The sequence below is a fragment of the Myxine glutinosa genome, chromosome 10 (genome assembly GCF_964187855.1).
Source record: "Myxine glutinosa chromosome 10, kmMyxGlut1.1, whole genome shotgun sequence".
NCBI lineage: Eukaryota > Metazoa > Chordata > Myxini > Myxiniformes > Myxinidae > Myxine > Myxine glutinosa.
The window spans coordinates 18,057,336-18,085,220 of NC_136270.1; the positions used below are offsets into that span (position 1 = coordinate 18,057,336).

The window sequence follows — 27,885 nt, forward strand, 5'->3', positions numbered from 1 at the left end:
TGAGTTGAGATTTACACAAGGAAGTAGGCTATGGGTGAAAAGACTGGGAATACAGAGAACGAAAGTTATTGGATCACAAACGACGGACCACTGAGAGAAAAACAAAGCCTCAAGGTTGTACAGTGCACACTGTACAAGGCCTTGCTCGCGACACGGCAAACAGACGATCAATTTATGAAAGATAAACACCGAGAAACAACCAAAGTTGCACACAATAACTTCACACACCGAAAGATAAATACAGTTTCGACAAAATACAATTGTGAACAGACTTAACTTCGAAAAACGTGGAGACCGTGTGGAGCTTCGAAAATCCCTGCCGCCGTCTCCAAGATCTCGCCAATCACCTTATGGATTAACCATTACACCAACTACCTCACCTTATGGATTAACCATTTCATTACACCAACTACCTCACCTTATGAATTAACCATTTCACTACACCAACTACCTCACCTTATTGATTAACCATTTCACGACACCAACTACCTCACCTTGTGGATTAACCATTTCATGACACCAACTACCTCACCTTGTGGATTAACCATTTCATGACACCAACTACCTCACCTTGTGGATTATCCATTTCACTACACCAGCTACCTCACCTTATGGATTAACCATTTCACTACACCAACGACCTCACCTTATGAATTAACCATTTCACTACACCAACTACCTCACCTTATGGATTCACCATTTCATTACACCAACTACCTCACCTTATGGATTAACCATTTCACTACACCAACTACCTCACCTTATTGATTAACCATTTCATTACACCAACTACCTCACCTTATGGATTAACCATTTCACTACACCAGCTACCTCACCTTATGGATTAACCATTTCACTACACCAACTACCTCACCTTATGGATTAACCATTTCATTACGCCAACTACCTCACCTTATGGATTAACCATTTCACTACACCAACTACCTCACCTTATGGATTAACCATTTCACTACACCAACTACCTCACCTTATTGATTAACCATTTCACTACACCAGCTACCTCACCTTATGGATTAACCATTTCACTACACCAGCTACCTCACCTTATGGATTAACCATTTCACTACAACAGCTACCTCACCTTATTGATTAACCATTTCATTACACCAACTACCTCACCTTATGAATTAACAATTTCATTACACCAACTACCTCACCTTATTGATTAACCATTTCACTACACCAACTACCTCACCTTATTGATTAACCATTTCACTACACCAACTACCTCACCTTATTGATTAACCATTTCATTACACCAACTACCTCACCTTATTGATTAACCATTTCACGACACCAACTACCTCACCTTATTGATTAACCATTTCATTACACCAACTACCTCACCTTATGGATTAACCATTTCATTACACCAACTACCTCACCTTATTGATTAACCATTTCATTACACCAACTACCTCACCTTATTGATTAACCATTTCATTACACCAACTACCTCACCTTATTGATTAACCATTTCACGACACCAACTACCTCACCTTATTGATTAACCATTTCATTACACCAACTACCTCACCTTATGGATTAACCATTTCACTACACCAACTACCTCACCTTATGGATTAACCATTTCACTACACCAACGACCTCACCTTATGGATTAACCATTTCATTACACCAACTACCTCACCTTATTGATTAACCATTTCACTACACCAACGACCTCACCTTGTGGATTAACCATTTCACTACACCAACTACCTCACCTTATTGATTAACCATTTCATTACACCAACTACCTCACCTTATTGATTAACCATTTCACGACACCAACTACCTCACCTTATGAATTAACCATTTCACTACACCAACTACCTCACCTTATGGATTAACCATTTCATTACACCAACTACCTCACCTTATGGATTAACCATTTCACTACACCAACTACCTCACCTTATGGATTAACCATTTCATTACACCAACTACCTCACCTTATGGATTAACCATTTCACTACACCAACTACCTCACCTTATTGATTAACCATTTCACTACACCAGCTACCTCACCTTATGGATTAACCATTTCACTACACCAACTACCTCACCTTGTGGATTAACCATTTCATTACACCAACTACCTCACCTTATGGATTAACCATTTCATTACACCAACTACCTCACCTTGTGGATTAACCATTTCACGACACCAACTACCTCACCTTGTGGATTAACCATTTCACTACACCAACTACCTCACCTTATGGATTAACCATTTCGCTACACCAACTACCTCACCTTGTGGATTAACCATTTCACTACACCAACTACCTCACCTTATGAATTAACCATTTCACTACACCAACTACCTCACCTTATGGATTAACCATTTAATTCCACCAACTACCTCACCTTATGAATTAACCATTTCACTACACCAACGACCTCACCTTATGAATTAACCATTTCACTACACCAACCACCTCACCTTATGAATTAACCATTTCACTACACCAACTACCTCACCTTGTGGATTAAGCATTTCACTACACCAACTACCTCACCTTGTGGATTAACCATTTCACTACACCAACTACCTCACCTTATTGATTAACCATTTCACTACACCAGCTACCTCACCTTATGAATTAACCATTTCACTACACCAACTACCTCACCTTATGAATTAACCATTTCACTACACCAACTACCTCACCTTGTGGATTAAGCATTTCACTACACCAACTACCTCACCTTATGGATTAACCATTTCACTACACCAACTACCTCACCTTATTGATTAACCATTTCACTACACCAGCTACCTCACCTTATGAATTAACCATTTCACTACACCAACTACCTCACCTTATGAATTAACCATTTCACTACACCAACTACCTCACCTTGTGGATTAAGCATTTCACTTCACCAACTACCTCACCTTATGGATTAACCATTGACATTACACCAACTACCTCACCTTATTGATTAACCATTTCACTACACCAACTACCTCACCTTATTGATTAACCATTTCACTACACCAACTACCTCACCTTGTGGATTAAGCATTTCACTACACCAACTACCTCACCTTATGGATTAACCATTTCACTACACCAACTACCTCACCTTATTGATTAACCATTTCACTACACCAGCTACCTCACCTTATGAATTAACCATTTCACTACACCAACTACCTCACCTTATGAATTAACCATTTCATTACACCAACTACCTCACCTTGTGGATTAAGCATTTCACTACACCAACTACCTCACCTTATGAATTAACCATTTCACTACACCAACTACCTCACCTTATGAATTAACCATTTCACTACACCAACTACCTCACCTTGTGGATTAAGCATTTCACTTCACCAACTACCTCACCTTATGGATTAACCATTTCACTACACCAACTACCTCACCTTATTGATTAACCATTTCACTACACCAACTACCTCACCTTGTGGATTAACCATTTCACTACACCAACGACCTCACCTTGTGGATTAACCATTTCACTACACTAGCTCAGGTTTCAACACGCATGGATTCCCACCTCATCATGTCCCTATTTACTCGGTGGAAGATATTTGTGGTTTTCACGTTATAACTTATTGTTGTTATTACAGTCAACCCTCGGGTGGGGCTTCAATTGAGGGGCCCAAATAAAAAGGCAAAATATCAGAAATTGAAGGCTTTTTTTTTTTAAACGATTTCTATAAACATCCGTTAAATCATTTCACACGCAAATCATCAAAATGTCAACAGTATTTGTAGAATTTCAATAAAAGCCACATCACTGTTCATATCGGTAAATATTATTCCATCGTGTTTCAAATTTGGGCAATGGGCTCTCCAATATTCGATGTGTTCACGGTTTGAATTACGTAACGTAACGTTTGTGACCATGTTTTCATTGTGGCGATGTTGTGACGATGTTTGTGTTCACGGTAGTGTTTGATGTGATGGTGTGAACGTAATTTCGTAATGTTTTTCGTTTTTATTTTCGTGATCGTTTAATGAACGTGTAATGTTTAATGAGCGTAAGAATGGCCGTAATGATCATCTATCTATAATTCCAGTAATCTCTGTGTGTGTGTGTGTGTGTGTGTGTGTGTGTGTGTGTGTATGCGACCGCTGTTTCTCGACAACTACCGGTCCGATATACTTGAAACTTGCCAGGTATATTGCTGGGGACCCGAGGATGTGCCTTTTCAAGGTTTTAAATTAATCGGACAAGTAGTTACCGAGCTATGGCGATTTCTTTACCAAACTCCGCAAGCCGTTCGCTTTGGACCAAACCATTGCATGTAAATAGAGGGGGGGGATTGTCACCGTACTCGCAAGCCGTTCGCTTTGGACCAAACCATTCCATGTAAATAGAGGGGGGGGGGGATTGTCACCGTACTCGCAAGCCGTTCGCTTTGGACCAAACCATTTCATGTAAATAGAGGGGGGGGGATTGTCACCGTACTCGCAAGCCGTTCGCTTTGGACCAAACCATTTCATGTAAATAGAGGGGGGGGGGATATAATTTTAGATATATATATAGTACGGGCATGCCCTAGTTAAAAGAATGAATGAATGTAATGAATAATTCGATGCGAAGCGAAAGATGCCTCAGAGCTGTCAAATTCACAATCGCTATGTCGTATGTACTCCCCATACCTGTTTCCTTCATTGTAAAAACTACCAAGTCAACAGTTAAAAGGATTTTGAGCCGATAGGTGTTACAGCCTTGGCAAGATCGATGGAGATTAGCGATCTGTTCGCGTATACACCGTCCAAATAGCTATGTGGAATTCTCTCATGCAGAGATTAAACTCATGTCGTTTGAACTTTGGCAGAGGTCATTATTTACTTTTAATGATGTTTATATATGAATCAAAAAGAAGATAATTGGTTTTGGTCGTCCTTTCCGCATATCTCGTGGGATTGTGAGTTGGAGAGACGACCGTGATGGCGGGGGAGGGGGTTGGCATTCTCTCACGCAGGGATTCAACCCATGTCCTTATAAAAGGTCTTTGTCTGAGGTCACCAAGTCCGATCGGTGCAGCCGTTTGTGGGGCACCCAGTAAAATAACGTTATGCGGGAGTCCAAACCTGAAAATGCTGGAGGCCAAAGCTGAAATTGTAAAAACAATATAGCCTATTTTACTCCAGGGGGTCCTGGGATTATCCACCCAAAATATCGTTGCGATAGGTTCAGCCGTTTTTGCAGTACCTTCAAACGGACGGACGGACAGACAGACAGACGGACATTTGGTGAATTATAGTAAGATGTACCTTACTATGGCTTACATTTTATCTGCTTTATACCAAATTGGTATTATAACTACATAGTACGTATCTTACTACAACTTAAACTATATCTGCCTTGTGACTTATTAATATAACTGTCTTACTATAACTTAAACTATATCCACCTTATAACTTATTAGGGTGCCACATGCCTTTCAGGATGTCGTCAGGTTCACCATGCTTTTTCGTTGAAATTTTTTGGAGATGAGCAAAACTATACATTTTTGGAATATTCAGAGCATAATGAATCCAAAAATTAATGTTGGCATTTGCGTAGACACCTTTGCGAAAATGACACTCAGGACAGTGATGATCTGTAAACGCATATTCCTGAACGGTATAGACCTAGTAGATCCTGTGTATAGGACTTGTAGTTCAATCTGATACTAACAAGGCTGCTTTCTTGCTTTATAAACCCATACCTATAACTTCAAAGGACTTGCAATACCATGTATTATGTAATACAGTAATATCACAAATATAAAGACAATGGTTTTCAATTACCTTTGTTTGTTGCTTTTCTATAAACCTGAGCACTATTTTGAGGCCTTTATTGGATTCCTTGACCCAGAAAACATAGGATTAGCATATTTAATTAAGTTTCTAGGTTGACTAGAAGCCGAGATCGCGCAAAATATGTATTTTATGGCGGCCATTTTGAAAATCCAAAATCTGTGTCTGTGCAAATGCCAACATTTATTTTCGGATTCTCCATGCTCTGATGATTCCAAAAATGTACAGGTTTGCTCATCTCCCAAAATGTTGAACGAAATTCTATTTGTTAACATAGTGAACCTGACTAATGTGGTACCCTATTGATTTTGCTCAGATTATTCTTTTTATTGTTCCACTGGGATTTTGAGTTGTCATTCCTTTTAAAATCCATTTTCTCTGCAATCGTTTGGTCTGATTGACACAAAAGTTTCACCATAGGAGCGGCTCCTCCTGTATATTTTTTTGCAATGATGATTATGACGTCATAGGTCACATGGTACGGGCGCCATCTGGGAAAAACTGAAAAACTTTGCACCTCTATATCTCTGAAACCGCTCCAGGGAGAAAAATGTAAACATGGCTCATTGTAAAGCACTCCCCATGAGGAATAACACATGCTAATTATGATGCCATAGGTGCCTCCATTATGACATCATAATTCGACAAGTAGAATGCTTGATCCGATCAGTACGTAATTTCTTGGGCATGATCTACGCAAAAATTGTATAGGAGAATCAAAATTGATGACATCATTGGTCACGTGGTTCGGCAGCCATATGTTTTAAACACAAAACCCTTAAAAACACCAAGAAAGCCTTCTCCGAAATGCCTGAACAGATCGAGGCAAAACTTAACAAACATGATCGCCGATCCATGATGGACAAATGTGCACCCGTCCATGACGTCATAGGTCACATGATTTAGCAGCTATGTTTTTTTTTGAAGAATAAACCTTTTAAAATGAACTCTTCCAGAACGGCTAGACAGATAGAGTGGAAACTTCACACATCTTCCCTATGCCTTGGGGATACCATGGTGTTCTCAAATAATTAGTAGGTCACATGATATGGCAGTCATATTGGACTCAACGAAAATCTTTTTAAAATTATCTCTCTTGAATTGCTCAATCCATTGACGTGAAACTTCAAAATTATGAAGTAGTCGTCAAGCGGAATGCGTGTTCTGCATTTCAATATGATTGGTCACTCGGTATGATGGCCAGAATTTTTATTGTTTAAAGAAGAAGAAACTCTACAATGCTATCTTCTCCAGCCATGTAAGTTTTCAGTATATCTATTACATACTGTTTGAAATCAGTGGCATCCTGTCTATTACTTACTTACGTCTATTAATTACATACTATTGCAATGCACCTTTCGACCCTTTAGACTGCTGAGACCCCTTGGATCTCTGAAGAACCTTGAAAACCTCCAATACCTTGAAGACAACCATCATCATCCACCTTTAGAGGCCCTTGAAGACAACCAAGACTCCAAAATACACTGATGACCCTTAAATACCATGAATAACCAGAGGACCCAAAGGACCCTGAGGTCCCAAAAGGCAATGAGGACTCCGAGGACCCAAAAGACTCTTGGACTCAAAAGACCTAAAAGACCCCAAGGATCCAAAAGACCCCAGGGACTACGAAGACCCAAAAGACCTCGAGGACTCCAAAGACCCTGAGGACTCCAAACACCCAAAATACCCCGTTGACTCCAAAGGACCAAAAAGACCCAGACGACTCAAAGGACTCAAAAAACCCGAGGACCTAATAGACCCAAAAGACCCTGACGACCCCAAAAGACCCAGAGGACCCCACATATATATATATATATATATTTTAGTATTTAAAATCCAATACTGAAGTCGGTTTTATAAAGAGGGCGTCATGTGTCACGCATGTCCGATGAAGGCGGGGTTGTCTCAACGCAGGACGTCTTGTAGTACCCGTTCCACCAGGAACCCGTTTCATCACTGCTAGTAGTTTTTTCAAAGTAGCAGTTCTAGTTGTCATTATAACTACCTCACTATAATTTAAACTATATCTACCTTATAAGTTATTGTTATTGTAAGTACCTTACTATAATTAAACTATATCTACCTTATAATTTATTGTTATTGTAAGTACCTTACTATAATTAAACTATATCTACCTTATAAGTTATTGTTATTGTAAGTACCTTACTATAATTAAACTATATCTACCTTATAACTTATTGTTATTGTAAGTACCTTACTATAATTAAACTATATCTACCTTATAACTTATTGTTATTGTAAGTACCTTACTATAATTAAACTATATCTACCTTATAATTTATTGTTATTGTAAGTACCTTACTATAATTAAACTATATCTACCTTATAACTTATTGTTATTGTAAGTACCTTACTATAATTAAACTATATCTACCTTGTAAGTTATTGTTATTATAAGTACCTTACTATAATTAAACTATATCTACCTTATAACTTATTGTTATTGTAAGTACCTCACTATAATTAAACTATATCTACCTTATAAGTTATTGTTATTGTAAGTACCTTACTATAATTAAACTATATCTACCTTATAACTTATTGTTATTGTAAGTACCTTACTATAATTAAACTATATCTACCTTGTAAGTTATTGTTATTGTAAGTACCTCACTATAATTAAACTATATGTACCTTATAACTTATTGTTATTGTAAGTACCTTACTATAATTAAACTATATCTACCTTATAAGTTATTGTTATTGTAAGTACCTTACTATAATTAAACTATATGTACCTTATAACTTATTGTTATTGTAAGTACCTTACTATAATTAAACTATATCTACCTTGTAAGTTATTGTTATTATAAGTACCTTACTATAATTAAACTATATCTACCTTATAACTTATTGTTATTGTAAGTACCTCACTATAATTAAACTATATCTACCTTATAAGTTATTGTTATTGTAAGTACCTTACTATAATTAAACTATATCTACCTTATAACTTATTGTTATTGTAAGTACCTTACTATAATTAAACTATATCTACCTTGTAAGTTATTGTTATTGTAAGTACCTCACTATAATTATACTATATCTACCTTATAAGTTATTGTTATTGTAAGTACCTTACTATAATTAAACTATATCTACCTTGTAAGTTATTGTTATTGTAAGTACCTCACTATAATTAAACTATATCTACCTTATAAGTTATTGTTATTGTAAGTACCTTACTATAATTAAACTATATGTACCTTATAACTTATTGTTATTGTAAGTACCTTACTATAATTAAACTATATCTACCTTGTAAGTTATTGTTATTATAACTACTTTACTCTAACCTAAACTATATGTACCTCACAAGTTATTGTTATTGGTTTCATTTTCTTATTCTTATTGACTAGACCGTATTTTTCTCATTCTAGAATAAGGCTCAAAGCCGATTGTGCACCCACGGCATAAAACCACCTCCCTTGTGCAATCCTTGCCATTCCTCTGACTTCCACCCACCCTTCCTACCCTCGCTCTTGCCCTGAGGGCTCTTCTTCCCTTGCCGCCATAACGCCCGTGTCGCTGCAAATTAAAATCGTTTCGCCTGGCCGCACCCTGCGGCGCCGTGTGGGGGGACGGGGGGTGCCGGGGGGGCTGCGGGGGGGACTCAAACTGGCTCATGCTGAGGCCAGGACTGAGGGAGTTGCGCTTCTGCGATTTTCGAAAGGTGTTCGGCGCTCTCACCTTCCTTTTCTAAAATGCGGGACACTCGCTGTATGGAGTGAGACGTCGAGTCGACCATTTTGTCGATGTGAAACCACGACGTTGGTTACGAACACGTAAACCTTGTCGTGGGTGCATCGTGAATCTATACTGTGGTCATGATATTCTTGTAGTGGTTGATGAAAGGTTATATCATTGGTTTTGATACTGTATCTTTTGGTGCCACTGAAGCTCAAGCCCCTGAAACCTTTGCTCCTCACTCGAAGCTTCGTCTTCTCTTCTCATTGAAGTTATTTTATTCCTCCTTTTTATTTCCACCTCCCCATCTTAAATTACATTTCTTCATCTTCCTGCCCACTTTGCCTCAGGGCCTCCTCCGTTCCTTCTCCTTTCATTTGTCCTCTCCCTGTGCCGGCGGCTCCTCATTAGAAAGGCCAGCAGATGAAAGCAAAGCCGTGGGTGCGGATGGAATCCAGATTGGTTACCGCCACACGGTCATCGTGCTACTGCTGGAGATCATAATGGCGAACACGATGATAATGATGAACACCGAGATGATAAAAACACACTTCAATATGGTAACTCGTCGTTTGTTTAAATATTACCTATACTGCCGAAAATCATGGGGAGGTTTCGAGGAAAGGTGAATGGGGGTGCCGAAAGGTATGCTCGTGAGGGAAAGCAAAATATTGCTCCTGAAAGGGAAACACAACATGTTGGAAAATCGGTGAAAGGAAAGCGAGGGAGCGTTGAGAGTTTCTGGCCTCCCTGTTTATCGAGCTGCTTTGGAAAATGCCTTTGGGTGCAGCGCTGGTTTGGCGAGCTCGCTGCCGGCATGCCTGGAGCCATCCTTCTGTCCTTCATTCTGCTCCCACCCTTCATATCCCTACCAGGCCTTACACCCCTCCCTCTGTCCTCATCAATCCTTACACTCCTACCTCTGTCCCCATCAATCCTTACACTCCTACCTCTGTCCCCATCAATCCTTACACTCCTACCTCTGTGCCCATCAAGCCTTACACCCCTCCCTCTGTCCCCATCAATCCTTACACTCCTACCTCTGTCCCCATCAATCCTTACACCCCTCCCTCTGTCCCCATCAATCCTTACACTCCTACCTCTGTCCCCATCAAGCCTTACACTCCTACCTCTGTCCCCATCAATCCTTACACTCCTACCTCTGTGCCCATCAAGCCTTACACCCCTCCCTCTGTCCCCATCAATCCTTACACTCCTACCTCTGTCCCCATCAAGCCTTACACCCTCCCTCTGTCCCCATCAGGCCTGACACTCTCCCTTTCACCCCAACAAGCCTTACACCCCTCCCTCTGTCCCCATCAGGCCTTACACCCCTCCCTCTGTCACCATCAAGCCTTACACCCCTACCTCTGTCCCCACCAGGCCTTACACCCTTCTTCTGTATTTGACAGGCCTTACACCCATCCCATTGTCCCCAACAGGCCTTACACCCCTCCCTCTGCCCCCAACAGGCCTGACACCCTCCCTCTGCTCCCAACAGACCTTACACCCTCCTTCTGTCTTTAGCAGGCCTTACACCCCTCCCATTGTCCCCAACAGGCCTTACACCCCTCCCACTGTCCCTAATAGGCCTTACACCCCTCTCTCTCACCCCAACAGGCCTTACACCCCTCTCTCTCACCCCAACAGGCCTTACACCCCTCTCTCTCTCACCCCAACAGGCCTCACACCTCTCTCTCACCCCAACAGGCCTTACACCCCTCCCTCTGCCCCCAACAGACCTTACACCCTCCCTCTTCCCCCAACAGGCCTACACCCTCCCTCTGTCTGAATCAAGCCTTACACCCTCCCTCTTCCCCCACCATGCCTTACACCCTCCTTCTGTCTTTAACAGGCCTTACACCCCTCCCATTGTCCCCAACAGGCCTTACACCACTCCCTCTGTCCCTAATAGGCTTTACACCCCTCTCTCGCTCTCTCTCACCCCAACAGGCCTTACACCCATCCCTCTGTCCCCAACAGGCCTTACACCTATCCCTCTGTCCCCAACAGGCCTTACACCCCTCTCTCGCTCTCTCACCCCAAAAGGCCTTACACGCATCCCTCTGTCCCCAACAGACCTTAACCCCCTCCCTCTGTCTCCAAAAAGCCTTAACCCCCTCCCTCTGTCCCCAAAAAGCCTTACACCATTCCCTTTGTCCCCAACAGGCCTTAAAAACATCCCTTTTTCCCCACACAGCCTTGTACGCCTCCCTTTATCCCCACCTAGGGCTTACATCCATCCCTCCTCACCAGGTGTGTCACCCATCTTACTTTCCATGTAGCCCCTCCTCTCACCCGCACTTTTCATTCCCTTACGATGATGATTTCATACCTACGATGATTTTTCACAGCCTATTTTGAGAGGTTTGCAAACCACTGTGGAAAGAAAGCGAAGCAGTTTCAGGCATGAATCCTTCTTTAATGCAACAGGGATCCATTCCCGAAATGTCATTTCACCTTCACTCCCACGGCGGTTAGAAACCTCTCTCAAGATGTGGTTAAGAAAATTAATTTTCCTTATTTTTCCGCCGACGCAAACCGACTCATCTTTATAACAATTAACGACTTCCTTTCCACTCTGTTACCGGTGCCATCTTACTATTTATCGTCCTCTTTTAAAAATTCTTCCATAAACAAACTTTGTCCTTTTTTTTTTGTCAACTTATCCCTTTACCTCCACACCGTCCATTCCGAGTGTGACCATGGCAATAAACTAGAACGTCACTCGGTAGAGCGCATACTTCCGGCAGGTGGAACAGTTTACGTTTTGTATCCCACTGATAGGCCAGATCTGAATTTGGAACTGAACCAAAATCTAATCGGCTTGTTCATGTCACCGAACCAACTAATCCACATAGTTTTGTCATGTCATCCACAACTTTTTGAAATATCATGCTATATATCGTTTTTGGCCCTGTCACTCAATTGTGAAGAATCACTTATAATTTAACTAGATAGTATTCATAGAATACTTACCCCACACAGTCTTGAGAAGGACTTGGTGCAAGTTAACTCTTCTGGTTTTTTTCCTTTAATCCAATATGGCTGCTAGACCAGTGACCGATGACGTCACTTTTATCAAACTATATTTCCCACGGGTAGTTGTTCAGTTAGTTACGGTTTCGCATTGAACGGTTAAGCAGTTTCAGAGAAGAAGATTTTCAAAGATTTTCATTTAGATCCAATACGTCTGCCCAACCACGTGATCTACGGCATCATAGGTTTACACCCTGGTTCCAATGGGGTAGAGGATAAGGTGTGTGAAGTTTCGGGTTGACCGGATAAGGTTCATTTTTCTGTCCAATATGGCTGCTAAACAATGTGATCTGCGACATCATAATTTTCACACGATATGCAGTAATGGTGTTAGATGATATTTGGAAAGTTTCGCTTCGATAGGTTCAGTTGTTTCAGAGAAATAATGTTTTGTTGTTTTCCTTTGAACCAACATGGCTTCCAGACTATGTGATGTGACCCTATGATTTATTAGTGAACACCATGGTATCACCAATGCTTGGCCTTGCACCACCTGCTCTGTATGTACTCTGTCCCACAAATATTCCTGCAGGACACATAAGATCTGTCAGCAAACCTCTTCTGGTGAAACTGCCAAAATCAAGGCTCACTGCTCACCTTCACTCTTTCATTCCTCTTTTTTTTTCGCGTCGAGAACAAACTCGCAATCTCTTCAATCCCACTTATCCCTCCAGGTCTTCAAAACAGCTGTCCACCACCATCTCTTATCTTTCCCCTTCCAAAACCGTGATCTTTTCTACCCCCGTTAATCCACCCTAAATCCACCTCCTTCAAATTCTGATTTCTTTCCTGAAAGTCGTTGTAGTGTCCATCTTGTATATCCCGTGTACCCCACCCCAGCCCTCTCCCTTCCACAGATTTCCCGATGTCCCTGTTCTCTACTGGTGTTGTGCTTTCCGTCGCCCCCTCTTGTCTCCGGCGCCCTATATTATATGTTATTTGTGTTAGCTCTTACACGAGCCTCGACTGAGCATAGAAAAATAAATAAATAAATAAAATCGGAAAAAAAGGTTTCCCTCAATCTGTCCAGCCGTTCTGGAGAAGAGGCTTTTTAAAGGTCTCAGGTTAACTCCAATATGTCTGCCAGACCTTGTGACCTGTGATTTATTAATGGAACACTCTATATTCCCCAAGGCAAGTAGATCATGTGCGTGAAGTTTCACATTGATCTGGACAACCGTTCTGGAGAAGAAGATTTTAAAAGTTTTTTTTATGTTCAATCCAACATGGTTGCTGCACTGCGAGACCTATGATGTCATCAATTTAATTCTGTTGACCAAATTATCCCGAGATGACCCTCAAACATTTTCATACTGATCGGATCAAGTGTTGTACTTGTCGAATTATGACATAATAATGAAGGCACCGATGACATCATCATTAACATATATCGTTGTTGTTGTTTTTGTTGTTGGTGTTGTTGTTGTATAGCCCTGGACAGTTCTCTCGAACAGTCCCACAGTATAGTGACAGCCGATCAATCTCCCAGGAAAAACTGGAAGAATTGAGGTGTTCTAAAACTTTTGACCTGTAGTATATACATATATATATATATATATATATATATATATATATATATATATATATATATATATATATATATTGTCGTGTCGCCCGATGATTAAGACCACTGGGTGACGGAAAGCCGAAACGGTCCTTAATTTCCGAGGCGATCAACCGAATTCTTGCCGGTTATTTTTATGGCACGCGCGGGACGGAAGGCAGCAAGGTGCTTAAATGAACAGAGGCCACACGGGTTTATTCCCGAACCCACAAACAAAGAAACACGACACGACAAATAAAATGCAACACAATAATGATCTAATAAAAATAAATGCAATACGAAAGTGGTGAAATAAAGGGTGAAGTAAAAACTAAAATTCTACTTTGAGACGTTTCCACTCAGTCACAAATACGACACACAGGGGAAAGATAAGATTAAATAAAATGTTTCTTTGAGTCAGCCGATACTAAGCTCTGGTCTCAACGAGGACGTTCATCAAGGTGATGGCCATGGTCCGATCCCAATGTCTCCCGCGCCAGAGCGCGCAAAATGGTGCCGGCCGATGATGGTGACGCACACAGAGCCATTAAGCAGGCAGCCAAACGTCATCCTCTCAATCCTGGAACAACAAGCACAACGCGGCCCCCAGCTCCCCCAAAGAGCACCACAAACCAAAGAGCACTCCTCCTCCAACTTCGAAAAAGTTCCACAAAAGCTCCGAAAGCTTTCCTCACAAGCGCACATGAGCCAGATATTGCACGCATCCTCCTCAAGCAAGAACCAACAGAGACAGACAGAGATATACTCTTCTTCTTCCTGCTCCAAGCTTCTCGCTCTGACGTCACACTGGCCAATCGCAGAGCTTCACTGAATCACCCCATGGTCGCGCTCGACCAATGACAAACTTCAGGGCATGGCCCGTCGGTTATGATCCCTTGGAGGCGGTGTTTAGTTACCGATCGGGAATGTTTGGGGTTCTGTCGGTTATTGTTGGTTGATGAATGGTTTTATGGCCGGCCTTGGTGTAATTGTAAAACCTAACGGAAAAACCACCGAGGGCAATCACACACTAGGGGAAAACTAATCTTAACCCCTATCTAATTACCATAGCTTCACCCCTCGTGTGAAGACATGTAAACATCTTAAGCTCCAGTTTCCAGACTTAATACATTGAGATGTATCCTACTCGTCCACGGTCCATGCTATACCTATACAATCCTGCCTCCACTATGGTATTCCATCATCTACCCCCACAAACGTAGCAATATATGGTATATTGGTTTTAGCTCTATCACTCAACCATAATCTAATCATTTCATCCTTGTTACATACCCAACCTCTCCACCAAATTTCTCCCACCAACCACATCTCTCCTTTCTATTCCTTACCTTTCTCCACCGACCACTTCTCTCCTTCCCATTCCTTACCTTTCCCCACCGACCACCTCTCTGCTATTCCTTACCTTTCCCCACCGACCACCTCTCTCCTATTCCTTACCTTTCCCCCACTGACCACCTCTCTCCTATTCCTTTCTTCCAGCATCAGGTTTTGATCCACATTCACTTAACCACGTCCTTTATTGAACTCTTAACTCCCTATTTGTTTATTTGTTGGGGAGGGGGGTGGTTATGGTGGTGATTGTGTGTATGTGGTATGCATGTGGTGATGTTGGTGTGTTTGTTGTGGTGTTCATTACAGTGTGCTTCTTAGTGATGTGTGTGTGTGTGTGTGTGTGTGTGTGTGTGTGTGTGTGTGTGTGTGTGAGTGAGAGTGAGAGTGAGAGAGAGAGAGAGAGAGAGAGAGAGAGAGAGAGAGAGAGAGAGAAAGAGAAAGAAAGAAAGAAAGAAAGAAAGAAAGAAAGAAAGAAAGAAAAAGAAAAAGAAAAAATAATTGCTTAGTTATTTTTCCTTCAACACCTGGATGCCCTGAGTGAGTCAACATGTTTGAATTGATGACAATTTTAATTTTCATTCTCTTCCTTTGTGCTCTTCCCCTCATCTCCGATATGCCTCCCTATGCTTTACCCTCATTAGCAATTCTTTATTTTATTTTTCCTCATTGCCTCTCACTCTCCTCTCCCCAACATCTTCAGACTAAAGGTAACAATGCAAAAGTGATCTTGGTTAAGGCCCCTTTTGCTTGATGGGCGTGGGTTGTCAGCAACAAATACCTGGATGAGGACAAGCCGGGGGCAGGTGTAAGCCTGAACCAGCATGCATCCCCGGGGCACCCTCATTCCGGCCCTGCGAGCTACGTGTACATGCATGCTTCCCATCTCGTTTGCTATTCTCCCTTCCCTGATTCATACCCGCAAGATGCTCACCAGTCTCTTGGCACTGGGGTCGATTGTAAATGCACTTGAGGAAGTAAGGATTTCTCCAGTACCTTACGGACTTTGCATACATATCTTACATCTTTTTTCTATTTCCTCACCTACCTCTATAACTATAGTCTCTGTGCCCCTCATGTGCACCTACTCTACTTCTAGACAAGTTAGTTTGTACTCTCCTCCACTTAATTTGGAAAATTTTTGATGATGCCATCCCCTCCTGCTTCTTTGCTAAATCAGAAATGAATGAAAATGTTCTCGTCCTTGTTTTTGATTTTTGTCCTCCATCCCACACCATCTCTGTATTTATAGGGCCCTAGCTCTCTGGGCAGCCAGACTGTTCCTCAGCCTCGTTTAGTCCGGCCTCGGCCCACAAGGGTTTGCCTCAGGGACCTGGCGTTCCTGCTTGAGCAGGAGAGGGAGACTCGACACTCACTGCTGCTCTTCCGCACTCTTCTCATGTGATGGGGGTAAGTAGTTGGTGAGAGCTGCATTGCGGTGGGAGAAAAAGTACTCACTAGGGTCTGTGACTTTAAAATGTTTAACTTAATCACAAAGTGCTTTTAACAATGGTAAAACAAGTTCTATATTTGAGCATTTCCTTTGGAAGCAAAATGTGGGCTGGCAGGACGTCTTAGAGGTATGCGCATTCCCTTCTAAGCTGCCTAGACTGGGTTCGAATACCGATAAACTATAAACTTCGAAACAGCTATAAACTGTTATCCCTCTGTTCCACAGGCAGGGTGATTTATCAATGCGTGTCGTCACTCTGATGGACGTTAAATGGGCGTCCCGTCTGCCGGCATTAGTTGGTGGACGTTAAAGATCCCTCGGTGTCTTTCGCGAAGAGTAGGCGAGCTTTCGCCAGCATTCTTAACAAATATATTCCTGCCCTAACTTTAGACAAACATCAGGCTTGACCAGGCGGTTCATGAAAGTCTTGGGCCAAGCTTCCGCCAGCCAACTCCACATAAACCTGGGAATATGTTTGGTTGTTAAAGAAGAAGAAGCTTGGAAGCAAAATGGACACCACCATTTTCCAAATCTTTCTGCTAACTTACCCAATGTTTTGAAGTTCTGCTCAACACTGTATTATTCATTTTCTAATTAATCATCAAGTATATATTTTATATCAAGTATATATTTTATATCAAGTATATATATATATATATAAGTTCAAAACACACCTGGTCACAAGTGTGCCGCACTGACCAGGTCCTCAGTCGAGGTCCTCAGCATCATCCCGTTTCGGCCCTTCAACCTCGATACGGTCAGCTAAGGTGGGCCAGCAGGGGCACATACACATCCACATGCAGCAACTGCACCTGGATGCGTACATACCCCCTCCCCCAGCCAGTGCGAACAACAACAACAACAACACCTCCACATCCAGAATCCACAGCACCAAACAAACATGGTGGAACACTCAAACACCCACCTTTATACCCTTCACTACTCACCAAAAAACACACCAGATCATTCATACACACACATACACACCCATACACACATACACACACAACACCAACCAACCAACCACCTACACTTACATCATACACCACTCAACACACAAAAACACACTCATGCAAAAATTAATTCATGCAAAAACACACCCTCACCCACTCACTCATATACACAAAAGAAGAAATAATAATGGTAACAAATATATATATATATATACGTTTTTGCATTATATATAGTTACTACATTATATATATATAGTTACATTATATATATCAGTAACATATATATAGTTACTGATATAGTAACTCCAGCAAAAATATGTGAGTTTTGTTGAATACAAAAACGTCAACTGTTTGAACTGTTTTTTGGGTACAATTTGCATTTGTCATCTTTTCTATCAGAACTATGCAAAATAGACCATAGCCTATATGGCTAGAAACTGCTCCTCTTGACATGAAAAGGTCTTGCCTCACTTTGTTCCCTCCCCAACTTTTTCCAGCCCCTAGGCCAGTGCGGTGTGGCAGATGTCCGCTCGCCCGCGGGCTTGGGAGCGGCTCGGGTCTGTGTGGAGGGCGGTAACGGGGCAGGTGCCACACCACGGGCAAGGCCTCGGGTGTACGCCGCCTCGACGAGCTCGTCTGACGTGTGTGTTTACACCGATGCTGAATTTCCAGTGGGGCTCGCTGGGTCAGCCCCACCATCGGAGCTCCGGCTCTGCGATCGCAAGATTTTTTCTTATCTTGCGGTGGATCGCAATTCGACAAAGCCTGACATTGCTTTCAACTAAACGCCGTCTGAGTTTTTATTTTATTTTTTCCTTTCCTCCCATCTATCCTTTGTTTCGCAAGCCTGTATGTGACCACATCAGTTCCACTAACCTCACACTAAGGGCTCCGCAACCTTGTGCGTGCCTATGTTCGACGTGTTGCACCTAATGCTATTCCCATCGCCATCCTTTGTTTATTGCACATGACACATTGTCCTGTCTGACCTTCGGTTTTAACCCAGCGATGACTTGTGTCCGTTTTCTTTTACTCTCACTATACTTTATTGTCTTTCATCATGTCCATGGTCCCTTCTCTCTTTTTCTTTTCCAGTTATTTCTCCACCTCTTGCTCTTATTCTTTCATCCGCAGGAACCGCAGTGGCCTATTCATTGCCCTTTTCGACTCTTCCGTACATTTCGATTTTCTCATCCACTTTTCTCTAAACCCAATTTCCAATGATGTCTCGGGGTTCCATGTCGTATGGAAACCAGGTAATTTCAGCCCGTTGTTGGGTTTGCTCGGACAAAGGGGTGGGGAGGTGCTGAAGACGTGATCTTTAGAGTTTGCCTCATCTTCGAAGATGGAGTCCTCGTCCGAACTCGGTCGGACTTTGGACCTTCCAGTCTGAACCCGATGCCGGTCTGACCTCTAACCGCACGGCGGCGAGTCTGGCGAACTGGCCAGTCGAGATATCGCTTCGGCACCATCTTTGCTCGCGGCCAAAGGCCTCTTTAGTGAAACGCGCCGCCGGGCTGGCTGACTCACCGATGTTGCACTGTGCAGCCGCACTCCTGATTTGAATCATTTTCTCTTTCGGTCCTGGGGCCTTATCTCCCCAAACCCTCGTCCATCGTCCTCTGCCTCGCACCTCGTTTTTTGCTTGTAAAATGAAAGACGTTTTGTAATTTTGCACACAAGCTACAGAAATTTATTTTTTGTCACAGAAAAAAAAGTTTGTTCTTTTTTTATTTACTTGAATTTTATATTAAAAGTTTTCTCTGAGAGTCTCTTGTCATTATATTATTTTACTGTACTTTGGATCTTCTCTCTTGACTGGTCTGTTTGCGACTGATTTTTGCTTCATCGTCGACCGTCTAGTATTGTCTGCCCCAGTCGCACCTCCTCTCCCCACCCCACACACCCTCCTTCTCTGACTCGTACCGTTGCCTCATCCCTACCCAGCTCTCGGCACCTTCACCCCCTCTTCGCACAGGCTTTGAGACACCAAGCCCTGTAACTCGGCCTCGCTTGAAAGCATCTGACTCTTCTTCTTGTCTTCTTTCTTTCCTTTGTATCACCTTTTCCTTATTTACCAGCTTGTACCATGTACTGCAAATTTCCTTTTGAGCGACCAATGTCATGGTTACTTTGGGCCACAATTAATATTTGAGCTTTTGAAAACACCCTTTGATATTACCTGAATGGATTGCCACTACCCTTGGATTGCCCCTACTCTTGCAACCCGTGCTTGAGTGTACAAGTTGCAGGGACCACTCCACTCTTCCTCGAGTGCATCGACTGCAGAGCACTATAGCAACAGCCTCCATGTTGTTATTAATGGACAATGAAAATTTGCAGTAGACCACCTGGAACATATCCAAGGGAGTTGTGCTTCTTGTAGTAGACCACCTAGTGAGTTGTGGTTCTTGAAGTAGACCACCTAGTGAGTTGTGGTTCTTGAAGTAGACCACTGAGTGAGTTGTGGTTCTTGTAGTAGACCACCGAGTGAGTTGTGGTTCTTGTAGTAGACCACCTAGTGAGTTGTGGTTCTTGTAGTAGACCACCTAGTGAGTTGTGGTTCTTGCAGTTCTTTACTATTAAGATAAGCAACAGATGTGGTGTAACCCTCAATCACAGACCATGAAAAGCATGCAAGGAAAAGCAATTTTGGCTTCAAGCACGAAATAGTTTCTATTATTATAATTCTGTACCATGCTTGCCATTGAGTTGTCTAGTCTTTCTTTGATGCTCGATGGAGTCAGACACCGATAAACTGCTGATCTGGTGAACTGTTTGAAGAAGCCACTGCATCGCGGAGAACACTGACCTTAGCCAGGCCGGTTATCCCATGTACATTGAGGAGGTTATGGTTAAAGACGGCAAAGTGGTATCAGCCTTTCCTTACTCGGAGAGCACTTGTAATGTGGATATGTGGCAGGTACCACAGTGAGAATGGTATTTGTCTGTGGTTTAAGTACCAGATGTGATGTATTGCCTTTAAAGCAGCTAGCGTGATGACAATGTCACAAAAAGGCTTGTGTGATACCTGATAACACCATATCGCAAAGCGGTGATAACACCCTCCTCAAAACGGGTCATGTCGTATTGTATTGGCGTGTTATGCATGGGGAGTTAACCGTGACGAGAACCACGTGATCTCCTCAGGTAGCATTTGCCTGGAAGGCATGCATACTACCTGTAATGTAATGCTATGTTCCTGTTCCATGTTTGTGTGTGGTTCCATGTTTTATGAATTACCATATCCCACTTCTGACACCATGTAAGATAACTGCGTTATTGTCTGCTTACACTACCGTGACAGTTTACATGCTTCATTTTCATGGCTCATGGGTACGTTGCTTCATGAACTTGGGTCTCATTTAGAGCATTAGTTCGAAAGACTACTTTATCCTCTTTCGGTCTACAAGGGACATGTGTGATGCTTCATCGAGCATGATGTGCCACTAAACATGTTACTTAAGGACCTCTTACTTGCAGGTAACCCTCTTACCTGCTCTTCGTTTGGGAGGACAATATGGAGTTATAGATGAACATGAATTAAAGTTTTTTTTTTGTTTTTTTTTTAATGAAAACAAATTGTTAAAATGTTTCACTGAAAGGATTGAAAGATCTGTGTACAAAATCTCAACTCTTGGAAGACAACAAGGTGATGGATGATAAAAGGAATGCTGGCAGTTGAGAGGTGAGGAATTGTGCACATAAGCAGGTAGAAGAACGAACATGAAAAAAGGAGGGATCAGAAGATGATATTAACAGCTGTACACTACCGGTCAAAAGTTTTAGAACACCTCAGTTTTTCCAGTTTTTATTGAAATTTAAGCAATTCAAGTCCAGTGAATAACCTGAAATGGTACAAAGGTAAGCAGTAAACTGCTCGAGGTTTAAAAAAAGTTTAGGTTAGCAAAAACGGGAAGATAATGTAAATTGCACAGTTATATTGTTAAAAAAAAGGCCTTCTTCAGGGAACAAGTAATGGGTTAACAACTTACAGCTGTTCTGCAGCAATGGAAGGAAATTAAGCCTTGAAAGTTGATGCAAACAATTCCTACAGGTGTCCCAACCTCTGCTGATTACTTGATTACAAACCCCCTGTCTGTATAAAAGCAGTATTGGAACAGACTGTTATTACACCCTCTGAAGCATTATTTGGACAATATTGCACTGCAGGAAGTAGTATATTGCTATCATAATGGTGAGAAAAAGGCAATTAACAAAGGAAGACAGACAGACCTTTATAACCCTTAAAAGTGTAGGTCTTTCCCTTAGAGAAATTGCAAAGAAAGCCAAGGTGTCAGTGAGTACAGTTTCCTACACCATCAAAAGGCACTTGGAAACTGGAGGAAACTCTGACAGGAAGAGGTCTGGCAGACCCAAAGCCACAACAGAATCAGAAGACAAGTTTCTGAGAGTCAACGGCTTGCGTGATAGGCGGCTCACAGGACAACAGCTTCAAGCACAGCTTAACACTGTTCGAAGTAAGCAAGTCTTAGTTTCAACTGTGAAGAGAAGACTTTGAGCTGCAGGTTTGACAGGTCGAGTGGCAGCAAGAAAGCCATTGCTAAGATGGCAAAAGAAGAAAAAGAAGCTTGCCTGGGCCATGAAGCACCGCCAGTGGACTACTGAAGACTGGAAAAAGGTCTCTTGGACCGATGAATCAAAATTTGAAATCTTTGGTTCATCACGCAGGGTTTTTGTACACCGTCAAGTAGGCGAAAGGATGGTTCCTCAGTGTGTGACACCAACTGTCAAACATGGAGGAGGAAGCGTCATGGTCTGAGGCTCTTTTGCTGGATCCAGAGTCAGCGACTTGCACAGAGTAACTGGCACCCTGAACCAAAAGGGCTACCACAGCATGTTGCAGCGCCATGCAATACCCTCTGGTACCCTCAGGGGTTCATCCTACAGCAAGATAATGACCCTAAACACACCTCCAGGCTATGTCAAAACTACCTTCGAGGAAAAGAACAAGACGGTAGGCTTCAAATCATGAAATTAGTCCATGGGCCAAACCCCAGAATTTCATGGATTGGTTCCACCTGGGGTGGCAAAATTTCACCATGTTTTCTTGAAAGGCATATACCCATAGATGAAAAAAAAACTTGGACGCCAAGCTTGGAACGGTAGCTTAGTACTAGTAATCACCTCTTAAAGATGGAGGACTGGGTCCGATCCGGGACCTGAAATTATGGGGTAGGGGAAATATAAATTGCGATATCGTTTGAACTAATGGTCCAATTGCTACAAATAACCACTCAAAATGTTGGAAATTTTATGTTCTACATAACTATATCTATTATTTGCCAATATGCTAATTAAGTAGGTCACTAGAGGTCAAAAAGTCACAAAATTTGACCCCTGCTTAAAATCTGGCCATCCGTCCAAAAAAATCACCACAGTTACCCTACCAATGGGAATTTATCAGACAAAATGGGCTCAAATAGAAGTTTGTGTCCAAGTCCATTTTATGCCTAAAAGTGTGGATTTTATTTGTATCTGAGCTATGGTACATAACGGAATTTGACACATCTTTGAAAACGGCCATTTTTAGCCTGAAAAACACGCAAAAATGGAAGATGCCAATGTGTTGGTGTTAATAAAAAATCTTTCAAACAACATTTTTAATACAAATGTCAAATATCATGTGAAAATGTGCTCTTATTTAGTTTAGGGCTGTTAGGCATTTAAAGGTCACCTGTAGTCAAGGTCAAGGTCATTCATCATTGAACCTCAGGTATGCATTTTTAACGTCCATCTGACAGAAGACCTCATGAAACATGGTAAATCATCCCTTAACAACATATCAAAATATTGATACCTACTAGAAATTCCTCTGGATTTGGTAGGCCTATTTAAGCCTCAATTCCCAGCCTAATCCTACTGGTTCAAAGAGGCTGAAGAGTGTCTCGAAGAGCATGAAATACAACTACATGTATCTCCCCCAGAGAGATCAATAACTAATCAATACATTTATTAATTGTTTCATCAGAGTTGACCCCTTGCACTACCAAGCATCACATCCTCCTGCAGTACCATAGTGTGTCCATTAAAAGGGCCCCAGTATCCATGTCTGAGTTGCATCTCAATCTTCGTCAGAGTCACTGTTGTCGTCATCATCGGATGAGCCTTCAAATTCAACCTTGCCATGTTCCTCCTCCTCCTCCTCCTCCTCCTCCTCTTGCATGTTGCTACAAGTCTGCAACTTGCATAGGTATGTGCACCTCATCCTGTTCTGGAGGCAGGAACAGCTCTCCTGCAAGCACTGCCTTGAACAGTTGCAGGCGATCAACTCCATGACAGCCTCAGGGGCAGGTGGTGCGTCACCCCAGTCAATCACCAACTGTCTGTCATCTACCCTCCATCCATGGCCACACGGAAACGGAATATCTGGATTCCTGCCCAAACTTCTCTTACAGATTGCACATTGGTAGTTGGCGCTCTTACAGTGATTGAGCAAGGAAGATGCGCAGGGGGGAGTTGCCAAGACCTGGCCTCGCCTTTCTTCGCACAAAAGATGTTGAAACGCAACTCAATGATGTTGTTGATGGCTGCCCTGGCACTGTAGAGGGAACAAGTCAGTGCCTCTAGTGGCTGGATTGATTCATTTGATAGGTCCCATGATTGGCGTAATGACTACAGGGTGGTCATGTGTTCTTCGTGGCTTAGAAGCCGAAGAGCTGAAACTTTGCCCCGGCCAGCAAAGCTGCTCACTGTGTCGCAACCCGTGAATGAATGGAGACCCAGGAGGCAGGCACATTTTTCAAGACCAAGGGCATCTGCAGCTTTCTTAATCTCTATGTATTCAGTGCGCGTCTTGGATCCCAATTTGAAGTACACTGGGCATTTTAACTTTGGTGTGAGGGCCATTGCCAAGATGAAAACATCAGTGTCTGGTGACACGATGACAGCAGCTGTCAGACCAGCCCTGCCGCAGTGCTCGGCATGTAGGAGTAGCCGGGTGTCTGCCTCCTCCTGGCTGCTCTGTAGATCTTGAACATCAGACACCGAGTCCTTTGTAACTCTTGTGCACTGGTCTCCGTGTGTGAGGAAGAGCTCTTTCCTGTCCAGCCTTTCACATAGACTTTGGTCGTTGCTCCATTCCTCAACCAGAAAATCAATCAGTTGGATATTCTTGTTTCCACAATGTAGAAAACTCTTCCATTGCTTCAAACTATGGCCGGATGCAATCTTACCAAATGTCATGGCACTCTCAGACCCTCTTTTTACCTGCTCGGCATTTATCGGCATTCATCTTCGCCCTGAAATTCTACGAACCCTTTCCAGGAAAGACGTTGCAGAGCTTCATACAACAATTTGTGGAACCTAACCGCACGGTTGTATTGTTTTCCCAAAAGTAACTTTTCTACTGACCCCTCAGCAATGACACCCGATTCAATGCAAAGATCCCTCAACACAGCATCTTGGAATCATTTGCCAATGATGTTTAAGAGTGTACACACAGTGTGAAATGTACCCATCCGAGGAATGACTTCTGAGAATGTGTCCCTCTGCTTCCAAATGATTTAAGTGGCTTTGGCATACAGCGCTTGGTCAAACACAACGACAATGCTCCCAAGACCTAGTGATCTTCTGATCAGTTGAGACTGGCACAACACCTCATGGACTGTAGAAAGCTCAGTGGCAGGGGCATTTATCGTGGGGAGATAACCAACTTCATCAGGGGTGACCTCTACTTCATCACGGACTTGTATGTTGAAGCCTGTCCAGCTGCACACAGTTTGGTTTGAAGCACAATGTGCACGAGTGAGCAACCAAAGTAGAGTCGTCTTGTTCACCTCTTGCTTCATTGTCTGGTCGTCGATTTCCACATAGCCGCGAACTTGGAGTCCAACACGCTTTCCGGCATTGTAGATGGGAAGTAGCCTTGGCTCCTCAATCCCTATGGTCCTGTCTTTTCGCTTCTCCTCATTCAGGGGATGCTGCATAAAGGGCAGTGGTCCGAATACCCTGGGCTGTGCAATGATGCCATTTATTCTGTGGGACGTCCCTCCTCCACTCAGCGTCTCCTCCCGTCTATCAATAGTAGGGTCAATATACGAAAAAAACTCACCTAACCCCCAAAAAATTGATACAAGAGGTTTTTCAATGGATTCTGGTACCATTGGGCATGCTAAATAACATACTAAAAATCTAGTAACATCTGACTTCCGGAAAGGGGTCATTTTCAAGATGGCCACCGGGAGCTTAAAATGGCCATATCTCAATTATTATTCAACCTAGAAAGGTGGTTTTGGTGTCTAACCCTAGGTTTTAGGGCCCAAGGAATCCAATTGAATCAATAAAATTACCATCAGTTAATTATTTATTGACAAGTCCAAGATGGCATCCCAAGGTGACATCCTGATCCACTAAAATGGCTCTGTCGAATAGTAGTCAACCTAGAGAGATTTTTTCAGTGTGTATACCTAGGTTTAAGGCACCCAGAAAATCATGAAAATCCCTTAAATAAGCACAAAGTAATCAGGTAATCCAGTAAGCCAGGTTTACCAGCCCATTAGGCTTTTGTTGTCTTATACCGTTAGTCGCTATTTGATTATATTGAATATACAACACATGGAATTTTCCACACCCTTGAATATACTCAAATTGCCAAAAAGCCACCCTTATGGGTGGCACAGTCCTACTACCCTGAACACATGGAGTGCCCTCCCCCCCCCCCCCCCCCCCCACCCCTCCCAGGCTATAGCTGGGAAAAGTTGTGCACATTTCTTTTGGAAATGTCTAAAAAATATGGATTTTGTTTATGCATACATGTACCAAATAATATACTTATTCCTTTTGAGATGAAAATAAATTGTTTGTCAGATTTTTCAGTCCCCCCCCCCCCCCCTCCCCAATATAAAATAGTCTGTCCCTTGCCATAACCTCTCAAGCTTTGTACAAACCTTTGCCTGTAATGATCACTGAATACTGTGGACTGGAGTCACAGGTGGCAGTGGTGTAGACACATTACACTCTTATCTCCAATCTGAAACACACACTTGGTTCATTAGCTGGTGAGTCGGAGGATGACGATGAATAGCGACTAACTGTATAAGACAACAAATGCCTAATGGGCTGGTAAACCTGGCTTACTGGATTACCTGATTACTTTGTGCTTATTTAAGTAATTTTGATGATTTCCTGGGTGCCTTAAACCTAGGTATACACACTGAAAAAATCTCTCTAGGTTGACTACTATTCGACAGAGCCATTTTAGTGGATCAGGATGTCACATTGGGATGCCATCTTGGACTTGTCAATAAATAATTAACTGATGGTAATTTTATTGATTCAATTGGATTCCTTGGGCCCTAAAACCTAGGGTTAGACACCAAAACCACCTTTCTAGGTTGAATAATAATTGAGATATGGCCATTTTAAGCTCCCGGCGGCCATCTTGGACGCCATCTTGAAAATGACCCCTTTCCGGAAGTCAGATGTTACTCGATTTTTAGTATGTTATTTAGCATGCCCAATGGTACCAGAATCCATTGAAAAACCTTTTGTATCAATTTTTGGGGGGTTCAACCATATATTGACCCCTCTACAATGTTGTCATACGCTAATGTCACCTGAACATTGGGCTTGATACCTCTTGGTATGGCAACACTTCCCTCGTTCACGGACATCTTGTGAAGACAGAGAGCCGTGTCAATCTCTTCAAGCTTTGAGTAAGAAACACCATGACCACTTCGGTTCAGGAAACGAATGATCTCAACACAACCGGTTAGGGATTTGACAGCATAAGGCAACAGGATGTGTTTGGGAGGTTTTACCTTAGCAGAGGTTATGCTATGGACGAGGTCTTGCCCAATGGATCCAATAAGCCTTTGGATTCGGTCCGATACAGGAGCTGAGGAGTCAGATTCGCCTGCCATGAGCATTCTCAAGAATGTTTTCAAAGAGCATGGAATGAAGGCTGCTCCATCCTTCAACTCCTCTGGTACTGGAGGCCAGGGCATTTGAACATCATGCCGCTTGACATCATTTCTCAGGATAGTGGACATATTTATCATC

The 27,885-nt window shown here is 42.4% G+C and overlaps 1 protein-coding gene across 1 annotated transcript in view; it reads left to right on the forward strand.

Moving 5' to 3' along the window:
• The window catches only part of LOC137434198 (uncharacterized), a gene marked incomplete in the record, with an annotated part of 236,302 nt that extends 216,671 nt beyond the window's left edge, over positions 1–19,631 (forward strand). Inside the window, 2 exon segments of the mRNA XM_068126970.2 lie at positions 16,709–16,866; positions 18,360–19,631. Coding sequence (XP_067983071.2) covers positions 16,709–16,861 — 153 coding nt within the window.
• Between the last annotated feature and the right edge of the window lie 8,254 nt (positions 19,632–27,885).